At 44.1% G+C, this 27,842-nt stretch overlaps 1 protein-coding gene across 2 annotated transcripts in view; it reads left to right on the forward strand.

Moving 5' to 3' along the window:
• NHS (NHS actin remodeling regulator) overlaps positions 1-27,842 on the forward strand; it is a 354,136-nt gene that overhangs the window by 286,635 nt on the left and 39,659 nt on the right. For both annotated transcript variants that reach the window (XM_005673460.3, XM_001924471.5), the window contains exons 2-3: positions 8,665-8,817; positions 23,344-23,477. In XM_005673460.3, the coding sequence (XP_005673517.1) occupies positions 8,665-8,817; positions 23,344-23,477 (287 nt within the window). The remainder of the gene's footprint in view (positions 1-8,664; positions 8,818-23,343; positions 23,478-27,842) is intronic.

Below are 27,842 nucleotides of genomic sequence, written 5' to 3' on the forward strand. Positions count from 1 at the left end.
TTAAGTGTTATCTCCTGAACCTTTTTCTCAATGCCTGTCCTGGGGAACCCCAAACACTCCATTTTCAGAGCCTGTTTCCCATGGGCAGACAGAAGGGGAAAGAGCCACTGCCCATGAAGAGTGGGCCTCTCACAGTATCGCTGCAGATCCAGCTAGACTCCGGTGAGTTGAGGCAAAAGATAGCACATCTTTTTTGACTCCAGATTTAACATATCACGTGTTAGGTATTCCCCACTTATACAGTTCGTGTTGTGTCTTTTACAGAGAGCACAGAAGTCATTATAAATGTCTAGGCTTTGGGGGTGGAAAGGTCCTTGGAAAAGAATTCCTTTTGGCTTGTAGGCTCATGTATTTATAGCTTCTTTGTTGGCCCAGTAAAGGGCATCACTTCTCTACCTACAAAGATACTAATTAGCAAGTAAGTAATAATTCTAAGTGCAGAGGAGGTGTGGTATGTGGGGCCCTTTGTAAGTATTTTAAAATTTTCCATCGTTGCTGACAATCTCTGAGTAAATTTTAAGAGTAGCCTCTACTGGAGTTCCCGTCGTGGCGCAGTGGTTAATGAATGCGACTAGGAACCATGAGGTTGCAGGTTCGATCCCTGCCCTTGCTCAGTGGGTTAACGATCCGGCGTTGCCGTGAGCTGTGGTGTAGGTCGCAGACGCGGCTCGGATCCGTGTTGCTGTGGCTCTGGCATAGGCCGGTGGCTACAGCTCCAATTGGACCCCTAGCCTGGGAACCTCCATGTGCCGCGGGAGCGGCCCAAGAAATGGCAAAAAGACAAAAAAAAAAAAAAAAAAAAAAAAAAGAGCAGCCTCTACTTAGAAAAATAGACTTATTGGCATATATATGTAGCTGTCATGTGCTAATTACCTTACTGCTTCATGATTTCACCAAGCCAAGGGCATCTGTCCAAGAGAGCCAGAGAGTCTCTGTGCACCATGTTGGAAACATCCAGTGGCTGTTAGCAGTGTCTGCTGAATAGAAAGGAGATTTTTCACATGATTTTCCTGATCTGCCTTTCCCACTCCAGCTCCACTTTGTTCCCTGGAATGTCAAAGGTACGTGTGTTCCTAACATCACATCTATAGTTTGAGCCGGCGTGAAGGGACTTTGAAACATCATACTCATCTTTGTGTTGGAGAGCGCCTTCTTTCTTCTCCATCTTCCTACTTTCAAGGAACCAAAAACAACCAAAAGCTAATACTCAAGCCTTCCCTGTAAACAACCTCACCTGGTTCTTTGCAAATAATGCAGATAGCTTTGCGACAGTCACCCTTTTCTGAATCTTGGAAGTATTTCTTCACTGTCCATTTGGTTCTCCTGAGAGGTCAAGTTCCTTATTTCTGATCGGTATTATCTTTTCTATACTGTACTTGTCTGCAAACATGTAAAACTGCTGGTGTCTCTTTAAGGAGTGTGGGGCTCATGAGGCAAGGGTGGAGCCAGGCTCCCACTCTGATGTAAGCTCAGAAATGCAAGTCTTGAAAACTGGCACAAAGATGTGATGATGTGGTGATGGGCTGGTCACTTTCAGTCCGGGTTGCTGAAATGCAGGTGTTTTACCACTGTCTGAGAACATTATGGCCTGTCTAGTAAAGCTAACCTTGGAGCTGATCTGATTATTAGATTGAGCTGTTGAGATGGGTTTTGTAGAGGAAAAAAGCTGACTATTACTAATTTGACATTGTTCAGTCTAATCCCTACCTTGTTGCCTCAGTCTTGCATTCCGTAAAGTAGTGCTATTCAGTATGTGGTCTGCTGACTGCGAGCAGCTACATCCCTAGGACACTTGTTCTTTGCTTCCTGGGCTGAAGTGCTTCTGGCATCCTTAAATTAAGAGGGCTGGTGTCTTAGACAACAGGTGAAAAATGTGTGTTGTATGTAGTGTGTTTTGGATTTTGTTTTTGGAAGGACAGCATGATAGATGTGATAGGTAGCAAACAGCCACCTGGAGAGATAAAGGGCTCAGTGGCCACGCTAAACATGGGCATGGGAAGAAGAGGTTGCCAAGGGAAGTGCATGGACCTGCGGTCTGGAAACCTGAGCTTTGAACCTGGATTTCCTCATCAGTGCGGCGGCGGGGGGGGGGGGTGTCTTAAACAGTACCTTTCAGTGTGTTGATTGCTACTGAGAGCAAGCAATCCATTTTTACGTCACATCCTGGCACACACAAGTACACACACAGAAGCAAACATACGTGACAGAACCAATGGCTCCACGAAGCAGTACTACATGCAGTGCATTTTGCTATTTTCCATTCTCAGCTCTTGTGTTTCATTGTTTTAGCAATGCTATTCTTGATCTGCTGAATGGATTTCACAATCCACTAAAGGGTCATGCCCTGCGGTTTGAAAAAACACAGAACCCCATAATTTCCGAGGTCTCTTCAGCAGTAAAATTCAATGACTCTGCTCGATGCCTAAAGAAATTTTCTGAAAACAATAGCTGAGCTGTGACAGATGGCTCTGTGCTTACATTCTGGAGGAAGTGCATGGTGTAGAACATGGCAGCAGAATGACCCAAAGATAAACAAGAAAATTATAAGCCGTTTCCAAGGAGAATGTATAGTGCTGCAGTTCTGACAGTGACTCAGAATTAGGATTGCCAAGTCGTTACAATAAATGGTACCCAGGTCAACCAATATCAGAGACTGGGGACATCAAACCTGTCAGAGAGGTGACAGGTGCCCCGGTGGTGGGCACCTTTCTTTTTAGTTCCCAGATTCTAAGACCTCCAACCCCCTACCCCCCCCCCCACCAAGAGGGAGCTCCAGTAGCCTCATTTTTGTTTACACTTCACTTACCATGAAGGCAGGAAAATAACGAAAAAAGGAAGTGGGAGATCTCCAAACTTGCGTCTTTTGAACTTGGACCCCAGTCCTGGCCTTTTCACCTTCTGCTGTCCCCACCACAGCAAAGGGAACGAATATTTAGAAAGCAGGGACATGGCAAGGACTTGATTCTTTCGTTGGATCCTCAGAACCATTCTATGAAGGCTCTAGAATCCCCACTTACAGAGCAGGGGGTACAGAGGCCCAAAGAGTCCGGTCACTTGTTCTGGATCCACTGCTGCTGTGCTGAATCCCCATCTTCCCACCCCAGAGCCCAGGGTCTTTCCCCCAGGATGCTTCCGGATGGAGGTTGCAACCTCACTTAATTGTGGTGACCGGTAGAAAGCAGAAGCATAAACGGAGCAGAGAGGACTCAGCAGAGAGTCCACACTGGATTCGTAACGATGGGGAACTTGAGTCCTGGGACCATTCAGTGACTTGCCCAAGGGCGCAGAAGTCTGAGTAGAACCCAGGCTTCTGGGGGTCTTTCCACATGATGTCAGACATTAAAACAACAGTAGCAACAAGAATTAAACATTACTTCTAGTGTGAAGCATCTTTTTGTTTTAGAAGTCGGAGAAATTATTTATATGGGCAAATCAATCATTCTCTGTCCTTTTAGTGTATAAATAAATACAGACGTGTTCTCCTAGTCTGTGAGCGCTAGAACTTGTCAGGAAGCCTAGATTTTGCCGATGCTGAGGAGGTCCGTGTTGGAGGCTTTGTCCACAGTGGGGAGCAGGTCTGAATGATTGTGCTCCTATGGAAAAGGGAGCCCAGCAGGGACAGGCTGTGGGAACCTGGCTCCGGCTCTGGGCTGCTCCGCAGGTAGCAGAAGGCTTGGTGCTGCCTGCCCTGCTCCCTCCTCTTTGCTGCCACGCAGAGTGGGCAAGGCGCTGGTTGCCAAGGAAGGGCAGGCGAGAATGAATAGCTTCGCTTGGTGAAGTCCCCTCCCTAGCTCCCTAGCAGATCTGAGAAGACAGGCAGCAGGAACAGAGATCCTGAGTAGATTTCCATTTTTCTTACCAAGCTGGTGACTGCTAAGGACTGGCTTCAGCACAGCAGGGACCCAGAGCGCAGACCGCCGACATATATCTGTGACATGATTTCAGATGCTCATTAATATAGTAATGTGCTAACACACTGCTCGCTGGCTTTCTGTCAGAGGGCATCAGGATGGATGGTTTGTGTTCCTGGCAAAGCAAGCTGTGATGGGGGTGGGTGTGATGGGTGGAAGGCAGGCTAGCAAGGGACATGTGAGTAGCCAGTCCTCTAGGCACTGTAAGAGCATTTTCAAACATCCCTTTCCTCCCCCGAAGGGTCTGAAATTCCATTTCTGAATCAGTTTGCACATTTGGGGGGAAATTTTCACATGTAGCATTCAGACTTTGATTTCAGCTGTCACCTTCCCTTTTTTAAATTCTTTGAGAGCCTGGGAGATGGAAGAAGGAGTAGCTTGAGGACAGGGCCAGCGATAGGTGGGGAGACTTGAGGTAGAGGGGCTTGCTAGGAAGCGAGGCCAGGATGAGCATTATGCACTCCTTTTAAGGGCAATAAAGCCTTAAATGAGGCCAGCAAAGGCAGGGCTGAATGAATACCAACTCCAGACTGGGGAGACTGGGGGCTGGAGGGGCTGGGGGCAAGATTATATTTGCCCCTGATTTTTACCCCTTCCCAAGAGTTCCTAAACCCGAGCCTCCACCTGGCCTTAGAAGTGAACCTGACCTTCCAAGAGAGAGGCGCACACCCGTTTTCCTCCGTTTCCAAGTCAGCTCATTTCCGATGAACCCAGTAACTATATCCATGCTTTCACTGCATCCCTATGAATCAAGGTCTAGGCAGTCCCATTAGCCTCAGAATTCACCAGGGGGGATGGTCTCAGTTCAGTCTAGAAGGACTTCTCACTGCCCTGTGGACATTTCGTACCGTGGCATCTTCATTTGGCAGTTTGGTCTGGTGCTGTCTGTGTAGTGCTCTTTGTGTTTCTGGAATATGACACATCTGCTGTGTGAAAGATTCATTCAGTTCTTGGTTACGCCTAATGCTATGGAGGATACAGAGAGTAGCAGTTATGAATTCTTTATTTTGCTTTTAGAGAAGCACTAGATACTTTGTATGTGGCAGCCAGCCACTCCACACCCCCCCCCCCCCGCCCCATAGCTTTAGTTTAGGCAAACTCAGCTCAGCATTGTTTTGGGAAAGAACAGCAGCTTAGAAGCCAGAGATGGTTTCTAACCGCACATCTTCGACACGCCAGGTGTGTGACTTTGTAACTCTATGCACTTTCTCTGGGTTTCTGCTTCCGTATTGATAAAATGGGAGCAATACTTTAATCTTTGGGTTGTGTGAAGATAGCAGGAATATAATGCACGTGGCTTTGTGCTTGGCATATGGCTGGAGCTCCCTTGCCAGAGCCTACAGTCTTGGATAGAAGGAATGATACATCGTTTACAGGAGATAAAAACGAGAAACATATAGCCCTATTTCCCACTGTAACCTGTGCCATTACCTGCCCCTTCCTTGCAGAGGAATCACAAAGGAAAAAGAGGGCAAACACTAGGCAAGGCAAGCAGCCGGCTCTAGGGAAGCAGATAGAATAGTGGGAAGGTGTATGCGTTGTCTAGTATCGTACAACATACTGCCACAAACGTAGCAGCTTAAAATAGCACCCATTTATGATCTTGACATTTCTGTGGGTCTGGAGTCTGGACATAGGTTAACTGGGTCCTCCGCTCAGGGTCCCAATGGGCTGCAGGTTTTGGTTGAAGCTGAGTTCTTATCTGACGTTCAGGGGCCTCCTCCAAGCTCATTGTTTGTTGGTAGAATTCAGTTCCTTGTGGTTGTAGGACTGAGGCCCTCAGCTCTTAGAGGCCATTCCACACTGCTCGCCACAAGGCCTTTTCTACAATGTGGCAGTTTATGTTTTCAAGGCCAACAGAGTGTCTGCTGTGTCTCTGCTGCTGCTTGTCTTTTTTTTTTTTTTTTTTTTTTTTTTTGAGGGCTTACCTGATTCGGCCAGATACACCCAGGATAATTATCTCCCTTTTGACTAATTCAAAGTCACCTGTATGCGGATCTTAAAATTCCTTTTGCCATGTAATTCACAGGTTCCACCGATGTGCAAGGGGAGGTGACAATACAGGTTACACGCACAAGTAGGCAGGAATCTTGGGGGTGATCCTAGAATTCTGCCTACTAGAGGGGCCCTGGGATATACCCAAATAAGCAAAGGAGAAAGCTTCTTGCTTCTCTTTGTATTATTTTTATGAGAACAAACATTAAGGCTACTAAACCTGGTTATCTCGCATGGCTCAGCCATGGTAAAATGGTTAAATGGGGAAGAAAAGGGGGCAGGGTTAACCGGTAGATGTGGGACAATCTTGCAATGGCAGTGGCACAGCGAGCTTATGAATGAATGGATTCGACTGTTGTTGAACTGTTACTTGGGAAAAGGAATCGATTTTTTTAAGCAACGAAAATGGGATAGTTTTCCCTAGAAGAGCTCCATGAGTGCCTGTGTGCCTGCCTCTGGTGGACATATAGTACTAGTTACTGCTCTGAAACGAAAGGACAAAAGTGAAAGCACAAGCATTACACGAGTTTTCTTTCCCTTCCCTGTCTATGAGATAAACCAACACTATGGGAGCAGCTGATGAGTGAAATGTTTACCTGCTAATGCGTGGCAGAAATCCATTACAGTTTCTCAGCAGACAAAGGGAAAGACTTTGGACAGGGAGATGCGAGGGTTCCTAGCCATGAAGGCTGCCTTTGTGAGAGCTGGTTCTTCCCAGGACCCACTTGGCTGCCCATGCTCACCCGTTAGTCTTTGCATCTGTGAATCCACAGCCCTGAGCAGCAGGCAGAATTGAGCAGCCCGGAAACTCAGTGCTGGCTTGCCCCATAGGCACAGTAGGAATGTGGTTAGGGCATCAGCAAAGCATATATACTTTTTTTAAAAAAAATAACCTGATATTTGCTCAACTTCTTTACATTTCATTTATGATAGGCTAATTTGTTTAATTTGGCATTACCTACTGCAGAGAGGGAGAGGTGGAGGAGTGGGAACTATAAGCTTTGACAGTGCTTAGGGCCTTTGAGGTCTAGAAGGCTTAGACCCTCCCAGATAATCAGACAATACTAAAACAGGAGGAATCTGCCAGAGGTCACCTCTCCCAACCTGTTTGCTTCCAGGCAGAATCACACCTAAACCATTTTTTTTGCACAGAACCAGAGAACTTACACTCCACCAAGGCAGGGATTCTTGTCTGTTTTTCTGTGCTATATCCTAGCACCTGCCACCGTAACTGGGACATATTGGCTCTTTGGAAAATGTTCCATGGGCGGATGGATGTTTCTGTTTTCAGCAGTTCTCGTCCTTTCCCCTTCAGCCATTTTGCCCACCTTCCTTCACTCCCATGAGAGAGTCCAAGGCATCATCAGGTAACACCTTGTGTTTCTCATCCTGCCTTATGATAAAAAATAATCTGGGGGCATTTTTCAAATAAACATAGAGATTATGAAGCCTCTCTGTTAGAAATTCTGGCTCAGGAAGTCTAGGTTGGAGCCTTGGAAGCTGTGTTTTTGTTAAGCACTTCTGATGAGTCTTCAGATAGGCAAGGAGGTGAACAGCAGAAACCCAGCCGTTCCCCACACAAAGATGGAAGGGCAGTGGCCACCTGACCTGGTTTTGGAAGGGCTATCAAAATAGAGCACCCCGACTGAGCTTCTGGTCATTGGCGCTGAGGGAATGAAGGGCTGTGAGAGTCTTCTGGTCTAGCCCCAAGACTTCGAAAAGAAAAGGATCAGAGAGGAAGCAAAAGTCTCTTTGGGCACAGGAATGAACACTGGGGCAGAATGCCCCCAAATCACACGCCGAGAAAAAGAGGAAAAGCATTAGAAGGTGATGAGACTGGGAAAAGCAGAGTGGATCGTGGGGCTGGTGGGTAAAGCAGACTGGGTGAGGGCGCCCCATTCCTGAGGCTGGCAGGCTGCCCAGGTGCTCAGGAGTTCCTCCGTGCAGCAACTGTGGAATCAGAGTCTTCGTGCTTAGGACCAGCGCCTTCCGTACGGATTGGCTTAGACTCACAGGTCGTCTCCATCCTAGGCTCAGTGTGCACATGAAGACCACAGAACGGGTCGGACCCTGTGTTGGGTGGAAGGAGGCCTTCTTCCTTGATCTCTTGGCTGAGTTTCAAGGACAAAGCTAGTTTGTCCCTGGACCAAACTAGGGAAGCCGAGTGATGCTTTGAAAAATGGCAGGCAATGGATATGGCAAGTAGAGGGGCAGGATAAGGTGGAAGGGTGAGGTCAGAGGCCAGGGGTCACAGGAGACAGACAGCATGGCAAGAGAGGGGCAAAGTTCAGGTGGGCCTCGGGGGCGCGTGGCAGAACTACAGTTCTGAGGCCCTGAGGCCAGAAGACTGGGGCGGGGGCAAGCTTTTCCGCTCACTCCCGAGGCGCTCCTCTGCCTTCCTGGAAGGCAGGACCCCACTCCACCCCAAAGCACGGCCAGCTAGGGGCTTGTCCGGGTTGGTGAGCAGCTGTGTCAGTGTGAGAAGTGAAGCTATGGAGAGGAAGCTGGCCAGTGCCGGGCAGAGGGTTGGGGTCCTGGGGTCGCCCCGCCCTTGGCTTCGGGGCAAAGGCTGTCCCTGTCTATATTGCAAAGGTCAGGCCTGTCACCAGCCCGAAGCGAGTTCCTCAGGGGAAGCAGCAGTTTGGACTTTCCCCCCCACCCAGACGCCGCCCCTGGCCCCCTGCCCACCACCAGGCTCTGCCACAGGCACTTTACAGCTTCTGCCACATAATGCTCGGCTTCCCTCTTGGTCCCACAGCCGTCTCCAACCTGGACGTCGAGAGCAAGCTGAGCGTGTACTACCGCGCACCGTGGCACCCGCAGAGAAACATCTTCCTTCCGGCCACCAGGCCGCCCTGCGTGGAGGAACTACACCGCCACGCCCGGCAGAGCCTGCAAGCCCTGCGCAGAGGTAACTGGCCCTGGGCTTGGGGGCCTTTGGGTCGGGGCGGGGGGGGACTTGGAGTCTGTCCCATCCAGGGGGTGTTCTCTGTCCCATGGTTACAGCAAGTGCTTTGAAATGCAACCTTTTCTACCCTGCAAGGAAATTCACAGGTAATGATTATAACTTGCATATTGCTAAAATTGAAAAGAGCATTAGGGCCTGTCTATGATCATAATGAGAATTTAAAAGGAAAACTATTTATAATAATAGTATCTGTAACGTGCCAATGCCTGGGCACGGCTGCACGGGGCGACGCAATGAGGCGGGCAGATGGCTGCCTGTGCCTACCAGAAGGAGGTTTGCCTCAGGTAAAGACGGGAGGCATTCTGAACCAAACGTACGTAGGGGTGAAGGAGTCGGGGGCAGGAGGACACAGCCCCCGAAACTGGAGCCTTCAGCACATAGTAACATGAGCCAGAACCAAAACCCTCTGCATTAGAATTAAAAGACAATTAGGTTTGACTTCGAAGTCGATTCAGAAGTTCTGGGGGGACATTTGTGGGACCTGGGGCACCGGTTCACTGCTCAGGACTGTCCTATGCATTACAGGTCGGCTGCCATCCTTGGCTCCAGCCCAGTCATAGAACAACCAAATCTTCCCTCGGGGTGGGTGTGGGGGGCTCTTGTGCTCCTGATGAGAACCAGGGATCTGGTCCCTTCTATAGCAGAGCACACGGGGCCTAGAGAGGTCAGGAGGCGTGCTGAGGGTCACACACAGCAGGTCAGGTACAGCGCCAGGACCCAGACCCAGGCCTCTGGACCCCCAGCCAAAGCTCTTTTCGTCTGCACCAGACACTGTGTCTCAGGGACATCAACAAGTATTTCTAGTTCTCGCACAGCCCCTGAGAAAGCCAGCGCCAGGCACAGAGCGGTCAAGGGAGAAGATACAGCCGTTTCTTCCACTGGTTACTTTTTGATGCCTCAAAGCCATTCTTATTAGGACAAGGAAGTGAAAACCTGGCATTTTCCTTTGATTGCCCCCTACATTGGTATCAGAAGTTGGCAGGCCAGCTTCTTTGGCCTTGAGATTTTTGCTGGGGAGACGTATGAAGTCTGTACATTCAGTATCTTTGTTCCAAATTCCCAATGCTCCTTTAAAGAATGGTACTTTGCAAGGGTACTGAAATTCAAATCGTATATTTTAATGTCACTGTCAAGATGGAGAAACAAAATGACAAGTGTCCTTTGCAGCTTTTTTTCCCCACATGTGCTGCCCATCCCTTGTCTGTTTCCCTTTTAATGAAAGAGATAACTTAAAATATCCCTAAACACAACTGCTTCTAAAAATTCCCCTTGGTTATTACGAGCAGAAACTGTGACCCTTATGATGAAGAGTAACAGTCAGGATCCTCTTGAGCTGCCTCTGCATTCTTATCATTCACTTCGATTCTATGGTTGGCTGAAACGTTCTTTCCCAAATTTTAGTGCCAGCCACCTTCCAGAAAGCGTCACACTCTTGCAATTCGTTCGCAGCCTGGATCAGCGGCCCTTCCCTTCACGGCCTGTGCATCCTCCCAGAGGGCCACTTAGAAGCTTCTGTCATAACGCACCACTCACCGGCCTGTCTTCTACCACTGATCCATGAGCAACTCAAGGGCAAGGATGATAGCTTATCATTTTTTTTTTATTCAAAGCATTTTTGCCGTGAACCTGACATACAGTAAGTCCTCAATGAACGTTTGCGCAACTGAATCAGATTCTCGAGAAAACTTGTTGGGGGCCGAGGGCAGACAATGAGGACAGAGGAATCTGATCTTTCGCACTAAACACCTTCTCTGATCCCATCATTAGAGAGCTTGAGTAACGTTAGCCCTTTAGACATAATTATTTTTATCCCTTTATTATTATTCCTAAGTCATCTCTGATTAGAGTTTTCCAGATTCAACCAGATAACATTAAGCTGCTTGTAAGCTATCACATTTCACTGCGTTGTCAGATTTGGACTTAATGGCAGAACTGAGGAACAGCAAGTGCCAATATCAATTTGCTCAGAACTCCCTCCTGGGGGCTAAGACAGGGATACGGGGCCTCCCGGGGTTTGGAAGGAAGACGGGGGGAGCTGCATCTTGCCCTCCACAGACTGGCTTGCTTTGTGGTTGTCTCAATAGCAAATCTTGGGTGTAGTAGTTTTAATAGCACTGCAGAGAGCCATAAACAGGAATTATAGGCATCATAGAATTAAAAACATGCAGTGCAGAATTAAAATTAGAAAGTGACATTTTTTTTTAACCTTGTCCAAGAAACAGTAGCTTAGTAGTACAAGCATCAGCATGCCACTTCTGCCATCTGGTGGCCATGACTCACACGGACCTATCAGACGGAGCCTTGCTCACAAACGAGCTTCCCTGTAGGTTCTCTATTTGGACAGCTGGAATACCCTGGCGTCCACCAGGAGGGAGTGGCTAATGAAGCTCAGACAAGTGAGCCTGTGGCGGCAGCAGCACTGTACCTCTTTTGGAGGGGAGGCTATAAGGAGGAAGCTGGGGGATTGAGATCAGAACCTAGAAGGTGGCTGCCTTCAAGATCTGCTCAGTAGTGAAGCCCTCAACCAAGTCTGCTGAGGGCCAGGCGCTGTGTGAAACCTGGGATTCAGAGAGCACTGGTACGTGGTCCTTGCCCACAAGGACTTCCTAGTCTAATAAGGGAAACAGACGAGGGAGCAGGTAATGTCAACACAATGCCATGGGAGCTCTGAAGAAAGGCGCTCATCATGCCAGGGAGCTTCAGGGAAGGCTCCTCAGAGGAAACAGCACCTGAACGGACCTCAGGTTATTTAGAATCTGATTCTTTGTTTCCCTTTTTTTTCTTGGCAGTTCTTTATGCTCAGTGCCGATAATGGCTTAAAGTGATGCCAATACTTAGGTTTGTAAGACAGGGAGAGAGAGGTTACTACGATGCTATAAAGCGAGATTTCCATTTTATATTTCCTTTCCTTTCAAGTTTCAGGCTGGGGTCTACGTTTCATTTGTTTAAGGGAATAAGAACCAAGAGAGCTACTGCAGTTGCAGGCTCTAGTAGACAAATGTTCTCCCCAGCCCACCACCAGAAAGAAGTATTAAGAAGCCATTAATCTACTTGCCTACCCCTGGCCTAGGGCAAATGAAAGCACTAGAGAAAGTACAGGAGGGGAGCAATTGAATGGGAAATTGAGTCCATGTCTCCCGTCTTCCGTGCACATTTTCATAACCAGTGACACCTATATTTTACTCTTCATTGTGAATTTAAGAATGTAAAAACTTTTCCTTGCATGCTCATTTAGAAAAGCCCACTGTTAGCTTCCAGAGAAAAATGAGGGTAGAGCTGGAGGTGGACAGCTTAACACGGAAGACATCTATCTCGCAAACCTTCCTGGGAGGAATACCAAGATGGGCGAGGAGAAGGATGTGGAGCGCACCTCACCTCACAAGTACATCACAGACACAGCTACATCTCGAGTAATTCTCACAGAGATTCACCTGGAAGCTGGCAGAAGACCTACAACCAGAGCTGCAAGAAAGAGCCCCACATAACTGGGTAGGATTACAGGGGGAAAAAAGGAATCGAGATGGGACCTGTGCCCCTGGGAGGGAGCTCTGATGGGGACCTCCTTTGCTGGCTGGGCCGTCTTCCAGGACAGGGGAGCTGCAGGGGCCTACAATCTGCCTGAGAAGACTGTGCCCAGGCTGGCTTGCTGCCAAGCAAGATAGGGACCTGCACCAGGGGCTGCCACATCACTGCATTTCTCAGCCCAAGATGCGCACCTGCTGGTGTGTGCCGCAGCCGGGTGCTGAAACCCGGACTTCAGCTGACAGGGAAAGGACTTGGCTTGGTTGCATGGAGACACCGCGAAGGGCCTGGAGTGTGGTCCAGGCTGTGACTGAGGGTGTGCACAGGACGGAGCACTAGTCTGACAGAGGAGCTCCATTATCAACACACGAAGGGCCAGGCATGGGTCTACCGTAGAAGCCTCATCATCAGCATGCTCACAGTGGGGCACGGCTCCAGCGATGCCAGACTAAGGGAGCGCACATGCACCAGGGCTGACATCTGAGCCAACTGCCAGCACTCCCACCATGGGGCATGGCTTTGGCAGGCCTTGAGAACTCAGGCTTTGTGAGTGTACACATGCCACAAGGCAAGGGTGATGCCCAAGCCAATCATTGGCACTCCCGCACCCAAGATGGGTCTTGGGAGCGCCACCAGCAGCAGCAGATTTTGTGGGCATGCACGCTGGGTGACAGATGGCATCACAGAGTCACATGTCCTGGCAGACAGCTCCTGAGGAGGAACATGCAGTGTCTCCTTTCCCAGGAGGAGTGCTCCAGTCCCAACTACCTCACATTGCAGCTTAGAACTGGATCCCAGGGCTTCTACTTCAACAACTGGGAGTAGATACTGCCCTCAGCAGGGCTGTGACAACCACAGAGCAAAGAGAGGACCCTGCTCAACATGCAGCGCTGGTTCTGGTCACCACAACACTGATCACAACCCCTATCAAGGGGATAACGGCCAATGCACACTGAGGAAAGACACAGCAGTCATCCATACCAAATACAGCCCTCAGACCAAAGACAGTGGACTCACACAGGCTACAGAAGGATGCTCCCACATAAAAACAGTCCTTCAAGACCATATTAGATAATGGTTTCTCCTAAATTCATGGAGTCAGAGACATAGAAGTAAAATGAAAAAGCAGAGAAACTACTCTCAATTAAAAAGAACAAGAGAAATCCTTTGAAAGAAGAAACAATGAAACAGACTGCCAGTCTGCCAGACCCCAAGATCAGAAAGGAGGTAATAAAAATGCTAAAGAATCTATTGAGAGAAATGCAACTCATTCTAACAGGGAACTAGAAACCATAAAGAGTAGCCAATCAATATTAGACAACTCAATTGCTATGAATAAAACTGAGCTAAAGGCAATAAATACCAAACTAAATAATGCAGGAGAATAAAAAAGTCATCTGGAAGATAAAATAACAAACCACCCAATCAAAACAGCAGATAGAAAGACAAATGAAAAAAAGAAAGAAAGAAAGCAACATATGAGACCTATGGGATAATATAAAGCATGCCAATCTATGCATAATAGAGATTCCAGAAAGAGAAAAGGGGATCAAAAGTGTACTTGAAGAAATTATGGCTGAAAAATTCCCAAACTTAAAGAAGGAAACAAATATCCAGGCACTATAAGCACAGAGGGTCCCAAACAAGATAAATCCAAACAGACCTACATTAAGACATATCACAATTAAAATGGCAAAAGTGAAAAATAAAGAGAGGACTCTAAAGGCAACAAAAGAGAAACAAAGAGATACAAGGAACTCCCCAAAAGGCTATCAGATGATTTTTCTACAGAAATTCTGCAGGCCAAATGGGAGTGGCAAGATATGTTCCAAGTCCTGAAAGGGAAAAACCTGCAATGTAGGATACTCTACCCAGCAATATCATCATTTAGAATAGAAGGAAAGAGAAAGAATTTCTCAGACAAGTAAAAACTGAAGGAATACAGCAATACTAAACCTGTCCTAAAAGAAATATTGAAGGGTTTTCTATAAATAGAAGATAAGCAAGAATCTATAGGAAAGGGGAAATCACAATAGAAAATGCAAATTTATGAAAGAAATGAAAATCATTTAAACAAGCCAGTATATAGAATTCAAAACAATCAAAATTTTTTTGTGAAAATTATTATGAGTAATAGCAAGATATATAAACATGAACTTGTAAAATAGGACATCAAAAATCACAAAATGTGGGGGAAGGGAGTAAGAAAATATAGATCTTTGAGAATATCTTTGAGCTTATGTGACTGTCAGTCTAGAAGCAAGTTGATATAGTTAAAGTTAACATACGTGAAAACCAAGTGAACCACAAATCAAAAACATACAATGGAATCACTAAAAAACAAAATGAAAGGCACTCAAGCAAAGTACAAAGAACACCACCACCACACAAAGTGAAAAGAAGAAGAAAGGAACAAAGGAGAAATATAAAATCAACTGGAAAACAAGATTTTAAATGGCAATAAATACATACTTATGAATAATTACTGGAAATATCAATGGGCTATATGCTCTAATCAAGAGAGAGAGTGGTACATTGGATAATAAAACAAGAGCCTACAATATGCTCCCTACAGGAGACCGACTTTAGGGTGAAGGACATGCATAGCTTTAAAGTGAGGGGATGTAAAAAAATACTTCATGCATATGGAAACAAGAAAGCAGGGATAGCAATACTCATATCAGACAAAATAGACATTAAAACAAAAGCCAGAAAGAGAAATTAGGGAAGCAATCCCGTTTACCATCACATCCAAAAGAATAAAATACCTAGGAGTAAACCTACCTAAAGAGATAAAAGACCTATACTCTGAAAACTATAAGACACTGATGAAAGAAATCAAAGATGACACAAATAGATGGAAAGATATACCACGCTTGTGGATTGGAAGAGTTAATATTATCAAAATGACTGTACTACCGAAGGCAATATACAGATGCAATGCAATCCCTATCAAATTACCAAGGACATTCATCACAGAACTTGAAAAAATATTTTAAAGTTTGTTTGGAAGCACAAAAGACCCAGAATAGCCAAAGACATCCTGAAAAGGAAAAATGGAGCTGGAAGAATCAGGCTCCCGGACTTCAGACAATACTACCAAGCAACAATCATCAAAACCGCATGGTACTGGCACAAAGACAGAAATATAGATCAGTGGAACAGGAGAGAAAGCCCAGAATTAAACCCACGTAGCTACAGCCAACTAATCTATGACAAAGGAGGCAAGGATATACAATGGAGAAAGGACAGCTTGTTCAATAAGTGGTGCTGGGAAAACTGGACAGCCACATGGAAAAGAATGAAATTAGAACACTTCCTAACACCATACACAAAAATAAACTCAAAATGGATCAAAGACCTTGGAGTTCCCTTCGTGGCTTAGTGGTTAACAAATCTGACTAGGAACCATGAGGTTGTGGGTTCAATCCCTGGCCTTGCTCAGTGGGTTAAGGATCCAGCATTGCCATGAGCTGTGGTGTAGGTTGCAGACACGGCTCGGATCCCGCATTGCTTTGGCCCTGGCGAAGGCCAGCGGCTACAGCTCCAATTAGACCCCTAAACTGGGAACCTCCAAATGCCACAGGCGTGGCCCTTAAAAGAGAAAAAAAAAAAAAAAAAAAAACTACATATAAGACCAGGCACTATTAAAAACTCTTAGAGGAAGACATAGGCCAAACACTCTCTGACATAAACGACAGCAACATCTTCTCAGATCCACCTCTTAGAGTATTGACAGTAAAAACAAAAACAAATGGGACCTAATCAAACTTAAAAGTTTCTGCACAGCAAAGGAAACCCTAAACAAAACAAAAAGACAACCCACAGAATGGGAGAAAATCTTTGCAAGTGAATCAACAGACAAGGGATTAATCTCCAAAATTTATAAAGACCTTCTGCAGCTCCATACCAAAAAAACAAACAACCCCACCAAAAAATAGGCAGAAGATCTAAACAGACAGTTCTCCAAAGAAGACATATGGATGGCCAAAAAACACATGAAAAGATGTTCAATGCCACTCATTATTAGAGAAATGCAAATCAAAATCACACTGAGGTACCACCTTACACCAGCCAGAATGGCCACCATCAAAAAGTCTACAAACAGTAAGTGCTGGAGAGGGTGCAGAGAAAAAGGAACCCTATGACACTGTTGGTGGGATTGTACATTGGTGCAACCACTGTGGAAAACAGTATGGAGATGCCTCAGAAAACTAAACATTGAACTACCATTTGATCCAACAATCCCACTCCTGGGCATCTATCCAGAGAAAACCACAACTCACAAAGACACATGTACTCTGATGTTCACTGCAGCACTATTTTCAATAGCTAAGACATGGAAACAACCTAAATGTCCATCGACAGAGGAGTGGATCAAGAAGATGTGGTCCATATACACAATGGAATATTACTTGGCCATTAAAAGGAACAAAATACCAGCATTTTTAGCAACATGGATGGACCTAGAAATGATCATGCTAAGTGAAGTCAGCCATACAATGAGACACGCACATCAAATGCTTTGACTGACATGTGGAATCTGAAAAAAGGACAGACTGAACTTCTTTGCAGAGCAGATGCTGACTCACAGACATTGGAAAACTTATGGTCTCCGGAGGAGACAGTTTGGGGGTGGGGGGGATGTGCTTGGGTTGTGGGATGGAAATCCTGTGAAAGTGGATCGTGATGATCATTATACAACTATAGATGTGATAAATTCATTTGAGTAATAAAAAAATTTTTTAATTAAAAAATAAAACAGGAGTTCCCGTCGTGGTGCAGTGGTTGATGAATCTGACTAGGAACCATGAGGTTGCAGGTTCGGTCCCTTGGCCTTGCTCAGTGGGTTGAGGATCTGGTGTTGCCGTGAGCTGTGGTGTGGGTCGCAGATGTGGCTCAGATCCCGCGTTGCTGTGGTTCTGGCGTAGGCCAGCGGCTACAGCTCCGATTCGACCCCTAGCCTGGGAACCTCCATATGCCATGGGAGCAGCCCTAGAAAAGGCAAAAAGACAATAATAAATAAATAAAATAAAATAAAACAAAAGCCATAATAAAGACAAGGAAAGACACTATATAAAAGGATAACTACAAGAAGAGGTTATTACATTCATTAACATATATGAACACAATAGAAGAGCACCTAAGTACATAAAGCAAATACTAACAGACATAAAAGGAGAAATTTATGGGAATTCAATAATAGTAGGAGATTTTCAACACCCCACTAACATCAATGGACATATCTTCCACACAAAAAGATACTAAGGCAAAAGAGACTCTGACACAAAAAAACAGACTTCATTGATATCTGTAGGACACTACATCCAGCCCTCCCTCCCAGAATATACATTCTCTTCAGGCACACATGGAACATTCTCTAGGATAGACCATGTACTAGGACACAAAACAAGCTTCAACAAATTTAAGAGGTTAGAAAGTATCTCAAGCATCTTCTCTGACCACAATAGCATGAAACTAGAAATCAACCATGGAAAGAAAAATGAGGAAAAAAATGATTACTTGGAGACTAAACAACATGCTACTAAAGAAACCAATGGATCAACAATGAAATCAAAGAGGAAATTAAAAAATACTGTGGTACAAGTGACAATGAAAACACAACCATACAAAATCTATGGCATGCAGAAAAAACAGTCCTAAGAGGGAAGTTCACAGCAATACAAGCCTTCAAAAAAAAGAAGAAGAAAAAGAAAACTTTCAAATGAACAACCTAATCTTCCACCTAAAAAAGTTAGAAAAATAAGAATAAACAAAACCTGAAATTAGCAGAAGGAAGGTAATAGTAAATATCAGAGAGGAAATAAAATAACGGTAGAAAAAAATCAATAAAACCAAGAGCTGATGTTTTGATAGGATAAACAAAATTGATGAAGCTCTAGCCAGGCTGATCAAGAAGAAAAGAGAAGCCCCAAATAAGCAAAATAAGAAATGTAAGAAAATTAAAGAGGAAAAATAACAACTGATACTGCAGAAATGTCATAAGAAAATACTACGAACAGTTATATGCCAACGAAATGGACAACCAAGAAGAAACCGACAAGTTTCTAGAAACATACAGCCTGCCAAAACAGAATCAAGAAGAAGCAGATAGTTTGTACAGACTGATCACTAGAAGTGAAATAGAATCTGTAATTAGAAAATAAAACTCCCTGTAAACAAAAGTCTAGGACCAGATTGCTTCACTGGGGAATTGTACCAAACATGCAAAGAACTCATATCTATCCTTCTCAAATTGTTTCCAAAGACTGAAGAGGAGGTAACACTCTCAAAGTCATTTTAGGAAGCCAGCATGACTTGATACCAAAACCAGACAAGGACACTACAGAAAAAGAAAATTACAGGGCAAAGTAATTTAGATGCAGAAATCCTCAACAATATATTAGCAAACCAAATCCAGCAACATATAAAAAGGATCATACACCACAATCAAGTTGGATTCATTCCAAGGTCACAATGATGGTTCAACATATGAAAATGACATCAACAAATGGAGAGGCAAAAACAACATGATCATCTCAATAGATGCAGAAAAAGCATTTGATAAAATTCAACATCCATTCATGATAAAAAAAAAACAAAAACCTCTCACCAAAGGGGTTACAGAGGGAACATATCTCAACATAATAAAATCCATTTATGACAAACCCACAGCCAATACAATACTTGATGGTGAAAAGCTGAAAGCCTTCCTGCTGAATTCTGGAACAAGATAAGGGGGCCCATTCTCACCACTTCTGTTCAACATAGTATTTGAATCCTAGCCACAGTAATCACACAGAAAAATAAAAGGTAACCAAACTGGATGGAAAGAGGTAAAACTGTCATTGTATGCAGATGACATGATACTCTATACAGAAAACCCTAAAGACTCCACACAAAAAAACTATTAGAATAAATAAATTAATTCAGCAGGATATAAGATCAATATACAGAAATCTGTTGCATTCCCTTATACAAACAATGAAATATTAGGAAGATAAAGTAAAAAAAAAAAATCCCATTTAAAATTGTGTCAAACAACAACAACAACAACAACTAGGGGAATTCCCACTGTGGTGAGGTGGGTTAAGGATCAGATGTTGCCAAAGCTGTGGCTTAGGTCACAGCTAAGTGGCTCACACTTGATCCCTGGCTCAGGAACTTCCATATGCTGTGGGTATGGCCAAAGAGAAAAAAATGACACCAAAAGCTCCGAGAAGAGAGTATAGGCAAAACATTCGCTGACATAAATTGTCTTTTGTTGTTGTTGTTGTTGTTGCTATTTCTTGGGCCGCTCCCGCGGCATATGGAGGTTCCCAGGCTAGGGGTCGAATCGGAGCTGTAGCCACCGGCCTACGCCAGAGCCACAGCAACGCGGGATCCGAGCCGCGTCTGCAACCTACACCACAGCTCACGGCAACGCTGGATCGTTAACCCACTGAGCAAGGGCAGGGATCGAACCCGCAACCTCATGGTTCCTAGTCGGATTCGTTAACCACTGAGCCACGACGGGAACTCCCGCTGACATAAATTGTAATGATGTTTTCGTAGATCGGTCTCCCAAGGTAAAAGAAATAAAAGCAAAAATAAACAAATGGGACCTGATCAACTTATAGGCTTTTGCACAGCAAATAAAACAAAATGAAAAGAAAACCCATGACTTGGGGGAAAATATTTGAAAGTGATGTGACCAACAAGGGCTTACTTTCCAAAATACACAAAGAGCTCATACAACTTAATATTAAAAAAAAACCCAATTGAAAAAAAAATGGGCAAAAGACTTAAATAGACATTTCTCTAAAGAAGGCATTCAGCAGGTACATGAAAAGATACATATCATTGCTAATTATCAGAGAAATGAAAATCAAAACTACAGTGAGGTATCTCCTAACACATTCACAATGGCCATCATCAAAAAGTCTACGTGCTGGAGAGGGTGCGAAGAAAAGGGAAACTTCCACACTGCCGTGGGAATGTACATTGGTGCAGCCACTATGCAAAACAGTATGGAGGTTCCTTAAAAAAACTAAAAATAGAGCTACCATATGATCCAGCAGTTCCACTCCTTGGCATCTATCTGGAGAAAAAGATGCGTGTACCCCAATGTTCATAACAGCACTGTTCACAAGAGCCAAGATCCGGCAACAACCTAAATGTCCATCAACAGATGAATGGATCAAGAAGATGTGGTGTGTACATATAGTGGAATACGACTCAGCCATAAAAAGAATGAAATATTGCCACATGCAGCAACATGGATGAAGCCAGAGATTATCATACTAAGTGAAATAAGAGAAAGACAATTTTATATGATATCGCTTATATGTGGAATCTGAAAAAAATACAAATCCACTGATTTACAAGACAGAAACAGACTCACAGACATAGAAAACAAACTTAGGGTTCCTAAGGGGAAAGGGGAGGAGGATGGGTAAATGAGGAGTATGGGATTAACAGATACATACCACCACATATAAAACAGATAAACACCAAGGATTTACTATACAGCACGGAGAACTATATTTAATATCTTGTAATAACCTATAATGGAAAAGACTCTGAAGCTACACACACAAGCTAACCCAATATTGTACACCAGCTATGGCCAAATTAAAAAAAGTTTTTAAAAAACTGAGGAACACTGGCTATGCAGGCAGTTTAGCAAAGACCACCTATGGGGGGATGAGGTCTTTTCTCTGCTTGTGAATGGGAATCAACATTTGTCCAGAGAATCCTAAGCAATGGAAGATGAGAAATACTGGCACAGACAAAGCGGGCAGTTGACGCAGGGAGGCCCACAGATAAGCCAGTCAGACATGGAAAGAAGTCAGAAAGCTCAAGAGTGCCCAAGGACTGGTTTCGAGGGCAGCCCAGTGAATACAGCAAAGGGGAAAGGGGCCACGGAGGCCACTGGAGACAGACGACAGGACCCAGAGAAGGTCCTGAGAGCAGCAGCACTGACTACACAGTGCGTGGCAGAGAGAGGTTTCGAGTGTGTTCCATTGCCATGGACCAAACCTTGGGGAAAGCATTAATTTGTTCTTTCTTTCAGTCACTGCACATTTATTGAGAACCCTCTGCGTTGCAGGCACGGCAGAGCACCACGCTGAAAAGCTGACCATATCTCTGTTGTCCAGGGGCAGACTTCGGGTAAAAGAGGCTAATATAGACATCCCGATTTTTATCAACACAATGACAGAGATGAAATAAGCACTGGTTACTACAAGGCCTTTCGAGAAAGAACATCTGATGCCACCCGAGAGTGTCAGTGTAGTTAGCTGTTTCCTTACACCGGTAAAAGAGCAAGTATATCTTATGAGTAGCCAAATAGTCTGTATTATCAAGGTCCAAAGAATTAGAATGTCATAAAATATAAGTATCATCAAATACTATCAAATCCAAGCAGTCTTGCTCTCATGAGTGAAGAATGTTTGAACCTTCCAGAGTTTATAGGTCAAGGATTGGTCAAGTGCACAAGAGGGCCTCTATCATCAGTGCCTGCTTTACATAGTTGTCAACATGAAGCAAAGAAGAGCTTTTGCAGAGTATCTGAAATGTGTGGCAATTGCTCAATAAATATTGGACATCATTATCATTGTAGATGTGCTGAGTAATGGCAACTTTAAACAACAGAAGGCAGATTAAGACATCTTCTGCTGGAGTTCCCGCTGTGGAGCAGAGGGTTAAGGATCCAGTGTTTTCTCTGTGGCAGCATGGGTTCCATCTCTGGCACAGTAGGTTAAGGATTTGGTGTTCCCACAGCTGTGGCGTAGGTCACAGCTGCAGCTTGGATTCAGTCCCTGGCCCAGGAACTTCCATATGCTGCAGGTGTGGCCATAAATTTGAAACAAACAAAGACATCTGCTACACAAATTTGTATCTTGGTCATATCGAACAAGGAGGGTCACAAGATTTCAGGCCCTGGACATGAGTGTGGGCTGGGTTTTGGCAGGCAGGGCAGACTTTGGTGTGGCCAGTACGTCAGGCAGGGTGTGCTTTAGGGCTCACTGAGGTACCCAGAGCTAAATTGTGCTCTCGGTATCTCAGCGATTCTTGTTTTGAAGTCAGTACCACTTCATCCCATACCTGGAAATTTCTTAGCCCTTCCCAGAGGTAGCTTTATCCCTAAACTGTCAGACAACTGTTGTCATTGGGATTCCTTTCACTTTCTCCCATCCAAGGACTAACCCGGCCTGACTCTGCTTAGCTTCCGAGATCTGACGAGATGGGGCACATGCAGGGTGGTTTGGCCGTAGACCCTTTACCTTCTCTAGGAGCTCGGGATTTGAAAGCCATCTGAGTGCTGGGGGTGACAAGGCTGTGATGTTGTGCTGGTCATAGGCTCTCTTTTAAAAAAAAGTAATAAAGAAGTAAGTAAGGCCCTAATGTATAGGACTCACCAATTTCTGTGATATAAATTCCCACCACAGCCTGTTTCAAGCACCTAACAGTTTAAAAACCAGCTCACAAAATTCCTGAACACATAGCAATCCACGGCCCCGAGCTGTGAGCTGGCTCCATCACCCACTGGGTGGCTGTGATCATCTGTCCCTACCACTTCCTGGCAGGCTCTGGAGTGTCTGTGGCTGCAGTCCACCCCAGGACTGTGTCAGCACATCTTGCAGTACCGTTCTAGATTTCTTTGCTGTTGTTCATCTCGTTTTGAAATGAGGCGCGTTGAGAAATATACGAGTTTTTCCCAACTCAGAGTGAACCATCTTGTACAACAGCTATGAGGTGGGCCAGCGAAATGGAGTTGTCCAACGTCCTACTCACATGCATTCAAAGTGTAGTTCAGAACCGTTCTGAAAATCTTATTTGGTATGCAAATGAGCTAGATTCGCTAAAACTCACTTTTTTCTAGCCTTTTGCTCATCCTCCCAAGGGGGAGAGAGCGCCAAGATGCCAAGTATGCTTCTGTATTATTGCTTTTTCTGCCCCCAGAACACCGGAGCCGGAGTGATCGACGGGAGCAGAGGGCTGCTGCTCCCCTTTCCGTAGCTGCTCCCCCACTGCCTGCCTACCCCCCAGCCCACAGCCAGAGGAGGCGCGAAGTTAAGGACCGGCACTTCTTAACGGTGAGCTCGATGGCCAGGCGGCAGCCCTGTACCTGCTTGGCAGGGAGTATGAGTGAGTCTTGAGAGTCCGTTTCCCTCCTACTGAGGGAAACCGGATGCCTGAAAGAGTTAATCGTGGGCATTTGAAAACTGCTTTTTTTTTTTTCCCATTTCAGTCCTTAAAGGAATCCCTCTTTTTGGGGGGAAGAGAGCAGGAATACAGATTTTTTTAATTGGCTGTGCAATGTAGTAAAGCAATAATAGTTAAGGACTCTAGTATCAGGGGAATTAGGAGTATGGGATTAAGAGATACATACTACTACATATAAAATAGATAAACAACAAGGATTTACTATATAGGACAGGGAACTCTATCAATATCTTGTAATAACCCATAATGGAAGAGAATCCGAAATGAGGCATGTTGAGAAATATACTACTTTGATATATATATATATATATAAAATATCAAACTGAATCACTGCTGTATACCTGAAACTAACATCATATTATATGAATCAAGTATACTTTCATTAAAGAAAAACACGGGGAAATTTGCTTCAAATCCTAATTCTTCTGTGTACAGGCTCAAAGATTAATGGCAGGTTACTTACCATCTTTACCCCCGGTTCCCTCGTTCGTAATATGGGGATATGAGTACTACCTGGCTATCGGGTATGAGAGGGTTTGAGGGTTAAGTGGGATGAGGCGTGGGAAAAACTTAGCCTGACGCCTGGCATAGCCTAAGACCTCACTAAGTGTTCACTGCTACAACCACTCCTGTTAGGATGAGTCAGGGGATAGCGCAGCTGACCTGGTGGGTTTGTAAACTGAGAAAGAACTTACTTGATGTGAAAAATTACCATTGGAAGATGAATCATCTCATAATTTAGTGCTCCCTGTCCTATAAGGGAGGGTAGTTCTTCTGAGTAACCAATTACCAGAGTGATGTTATCACCACTGGCGCTATCAGCCTTGCCTGGGTGGGTGTGGCTGTAACTCACCCCAAGCCCCCAAGTATAGATCAGAGATGATGAAGCTCAGAATATCTGGAAACACCATCAGCCCTGGTGTGTCTTCTGAGGCCTCAGTGGGGACAGGTGAGCACTTTGTGGCTTTGAGTAGGGCCTCATTGAGCTTGAAGGAATATGGTTTCTCAAGCCAAATCAGCCCACACATCCTGCCTGAAGGCCTGGATCCCCACTTCCTTGTCATGTCAGTTTGAGACCCAAAGTCTAAAGAAGTTACAGTAGTGTGGGTACAAGTTGAGGGATTTGAGATTAAGGTTGTATGTATGATTATAAACGCTGTACCCCTGTGGTTTTTGGAATATGCAAATTAGATGCAAAATACTTGGGTAACATGATGCAAAACATCCAGCTGGAAACAGATTTCATCTAAATGATTCTCACGATATAACATCTAGATAAAACAGTACTGACTGGACAGTAGGCTTCATGTCCTTCAGGCTCATCAAGTGTCTACCAGGTGCCATGTCATACTCACCACACTGCTGCAGTGCAGCTCAGGGATAGGAAAGGAAGGTAAGACCCTCTTAGGGCTTTCTAGGTCTTTATATAGAGCAGTTACACATGGTCGTGATTTGTCACAAAACCCCCTGCTCAACAAAGTTCTTATTAAGCTCAAATCTGCTTGCTGATGCATTTGCTTTTAATGAGGCATTTTCTGCATAAAAATGCTAAAAATATTTTCCCATTCATTATAAGATGTTTTGTGGCTCATTAAGTTGGTTTTCTTGTGGGAGGAGGGAGGTGGGAGAGAAAAATATTGAGTGGGCATTTATAGAAATGACATAAAAATATTACCCTTTGTCTTAATCTGCATAATTTTTAATAATGTCTAAATACAAAAGTAAGACAATAGGAAAAGGCTTAAAATAATGAATAGCAATGAGGGTGCTTCATTTACCTATAAATATTAATAAGAGATCATACTTATGTAAACCAGAAAATCTGACCCATCTCAACGATATTACGTAGTATTTCCAAGTAATTTGGGGAAATTTTAAATGTTTCATTTGTTTGTTGAGTTTGGGTCACCAAGGTCATTGGAAGATTTTCCATTCCAGTTGTATCCCTCAGACCTGGAGCTGACTCAGACTAGAACACAGTTCTATACATTAAGCTTGCAAGGGCTGTATTCCACTACAAGAGAAAAGGATATCGGTGTAGGGATAGACAGTTTCGTAGACAGCAACACTTCTTTCATCTATGATACTTCGGTAAAGCCATTTTTTCCCTTTTAGAAAAGCATTCATAATGAGATTCTGATATACAATCATCCACAATTCTGCAAACTTTTATACTACACTTTGGTCAATAAAGGCATGGACTGTGAAGCCAAACTGCCTGGAATTGAAGATCAGCTCTACCATTTACTAGCTCTGTGACCCTAGACAAGTTCATCATCTCAGTGTCCCGAGGATATTGAGAGTACCTCAAAAGTTTGAAACAAGGATTAAATGTGTTAATTCATGTAAACGGTACCTAATGCATAACAAATACTTAGTATGTATTGCACATCATCATCATTATTGCAACTAGGCAATCAAATTCCTCAGGTATCAGTGATATAGTGATAAGATCATGGGTCTAACTAGGTTTAAATCCAAGCTCTGTCAGCTGAAAATTCAAGGGGTCTCCCAATTAAAGCCTATTTGGAAGGCCTCCCTCATCAAGGGTGGCAAAGGAGGTGATTTTAGGCCCAAATGGTTCCCCAGGGGAATTCTACTAAATCTTCAAAGTCCACAGAATCCCAATGTGCCATATATTGTTTCAGCACGTGGAAAATATAGAACTTCCCCATTTCTTTTGTGAGCCTTTCCTCCAAAGGTTTGACCTAAACCTGATAAAGACAAGAAGAGAGGGAGGGAGGGAGAAAGGACAGACCAATATTGACTCATGATTATTGTTGCAAAAATACTAAATTAAATGTTAGCAAACAGAATACAGTATCATATTAAGAAATTAATATACCATGACTAAATGGGATTTATTCCAGGAGTGAAAGGTTGTTTCTATTAGGAAATCTAGTACCTATCATATACTACATTAATAGATCTAAGGAGGAAAAATTCTCATAATATCTGCATAGCTGCTTGAAAGGCCTTAAATAAAACTCAGTACCTATTCTTTATAAAAAGACTTGAGAAAATAGAAATTGAGTGGTACTTCATCAACAAGATAAAATATATATGCCTTAGCCCTAAAGTCACTATCTTACTTAATGGGGAACATTAGCAGCATTTCCTCTAAAATCAGGAACAAGACAAGGATACTCACTATCTCCGCTACTAATTAGCATTATATTAGAGGGATTATTCAATGCAGTTTGGCAAAATAAATCAATTACAGGCATAAGAATTGGTTTAAAAAAAAAGAAGTAAATCTTTAAGGTGCACTTAAAGGTGCAAAGAAGTTGCAGATGATGTGATACTATGCCAGGAAAATCCAAGAGAATCAATGATAAAACAAATTAAAACAATAAAAGAATTCAGCAAAGTCACAGGATATAAACACACAAAAATCAATACCCTTCAGTTACACAAATGATAGACATTTAGAAGACTTGGTGGTATAGAAAGCTTCATTTACAACAATAACAAAGAAGATTAAGTACTTAGGAATTAATGTAGCACAAATGTGCAAAACCTTTATTAGAAAAACTTGAAAGCATTCCTAAAAGACACAAATTAGACTGTCTCAAATGGAAGGATCCCTGTTCTTGGATATAATGATGCTGCACTAAGTTAATTTATAAATTTAACACAACCTCAATAAAAATTACCAATAAGCTTTTTAAAAAATGGAGTTAGACTCATTGATACTAAAGTTCTTGTGGAAAAATAAACACACAAGAATAGCCAGGGGGAATCTGGGCCAAGATGGCAGAGTACACCAAATCCACAATTATCTGTAGAACAACCATCGAAGAAAAAGACTGAAACCTACTAGAAAAGATTTTCAACAACTAAAGACATAAAGAAGGAACCATAACAGGACATAGGAGGAGATGGGCTTGTAATATAATCAAGTCCCATACCCACTGGTGGCCGACCTGGGGCAAACTGGATAATAATCATAGTACAGAGGTTCTCCCACAGGAGTAAGAATTCTGAGCCCCATGCCAGGCCTGGGGCTCCTGCATTGGGAAGACAAGCCCCAGAACAGTTGGCTTTTAAGGCCAGTGGGGCTTAATTTCAGGACTCCCAAAGGACTGTAAGAGATAGAGACTTCACTCTTAAAGGGCATACACAAAATCTTATGTGCACCAGAACCCAGGGCAAAAGCAGTAATTTGATAGAAACCTGGGCCAGACATACGTTCTGGTCTTGATGAGTCTCCCAGAGAAGTGGGGGGCAGCTGT

Source organism: Sus scrofa, chromosome X (assembly GCF_000003025.6).
Source record: "Sus scrofa isolate TJ Tabasco breed Duroc chromosome X, Sscrofa11.1, whole genome shotgun sequence".
NCBI lineage: Eukaryota > Metazoa > Chordata > Mammalia > Artiodactyla > Suidae > Sus > Sus scrofa.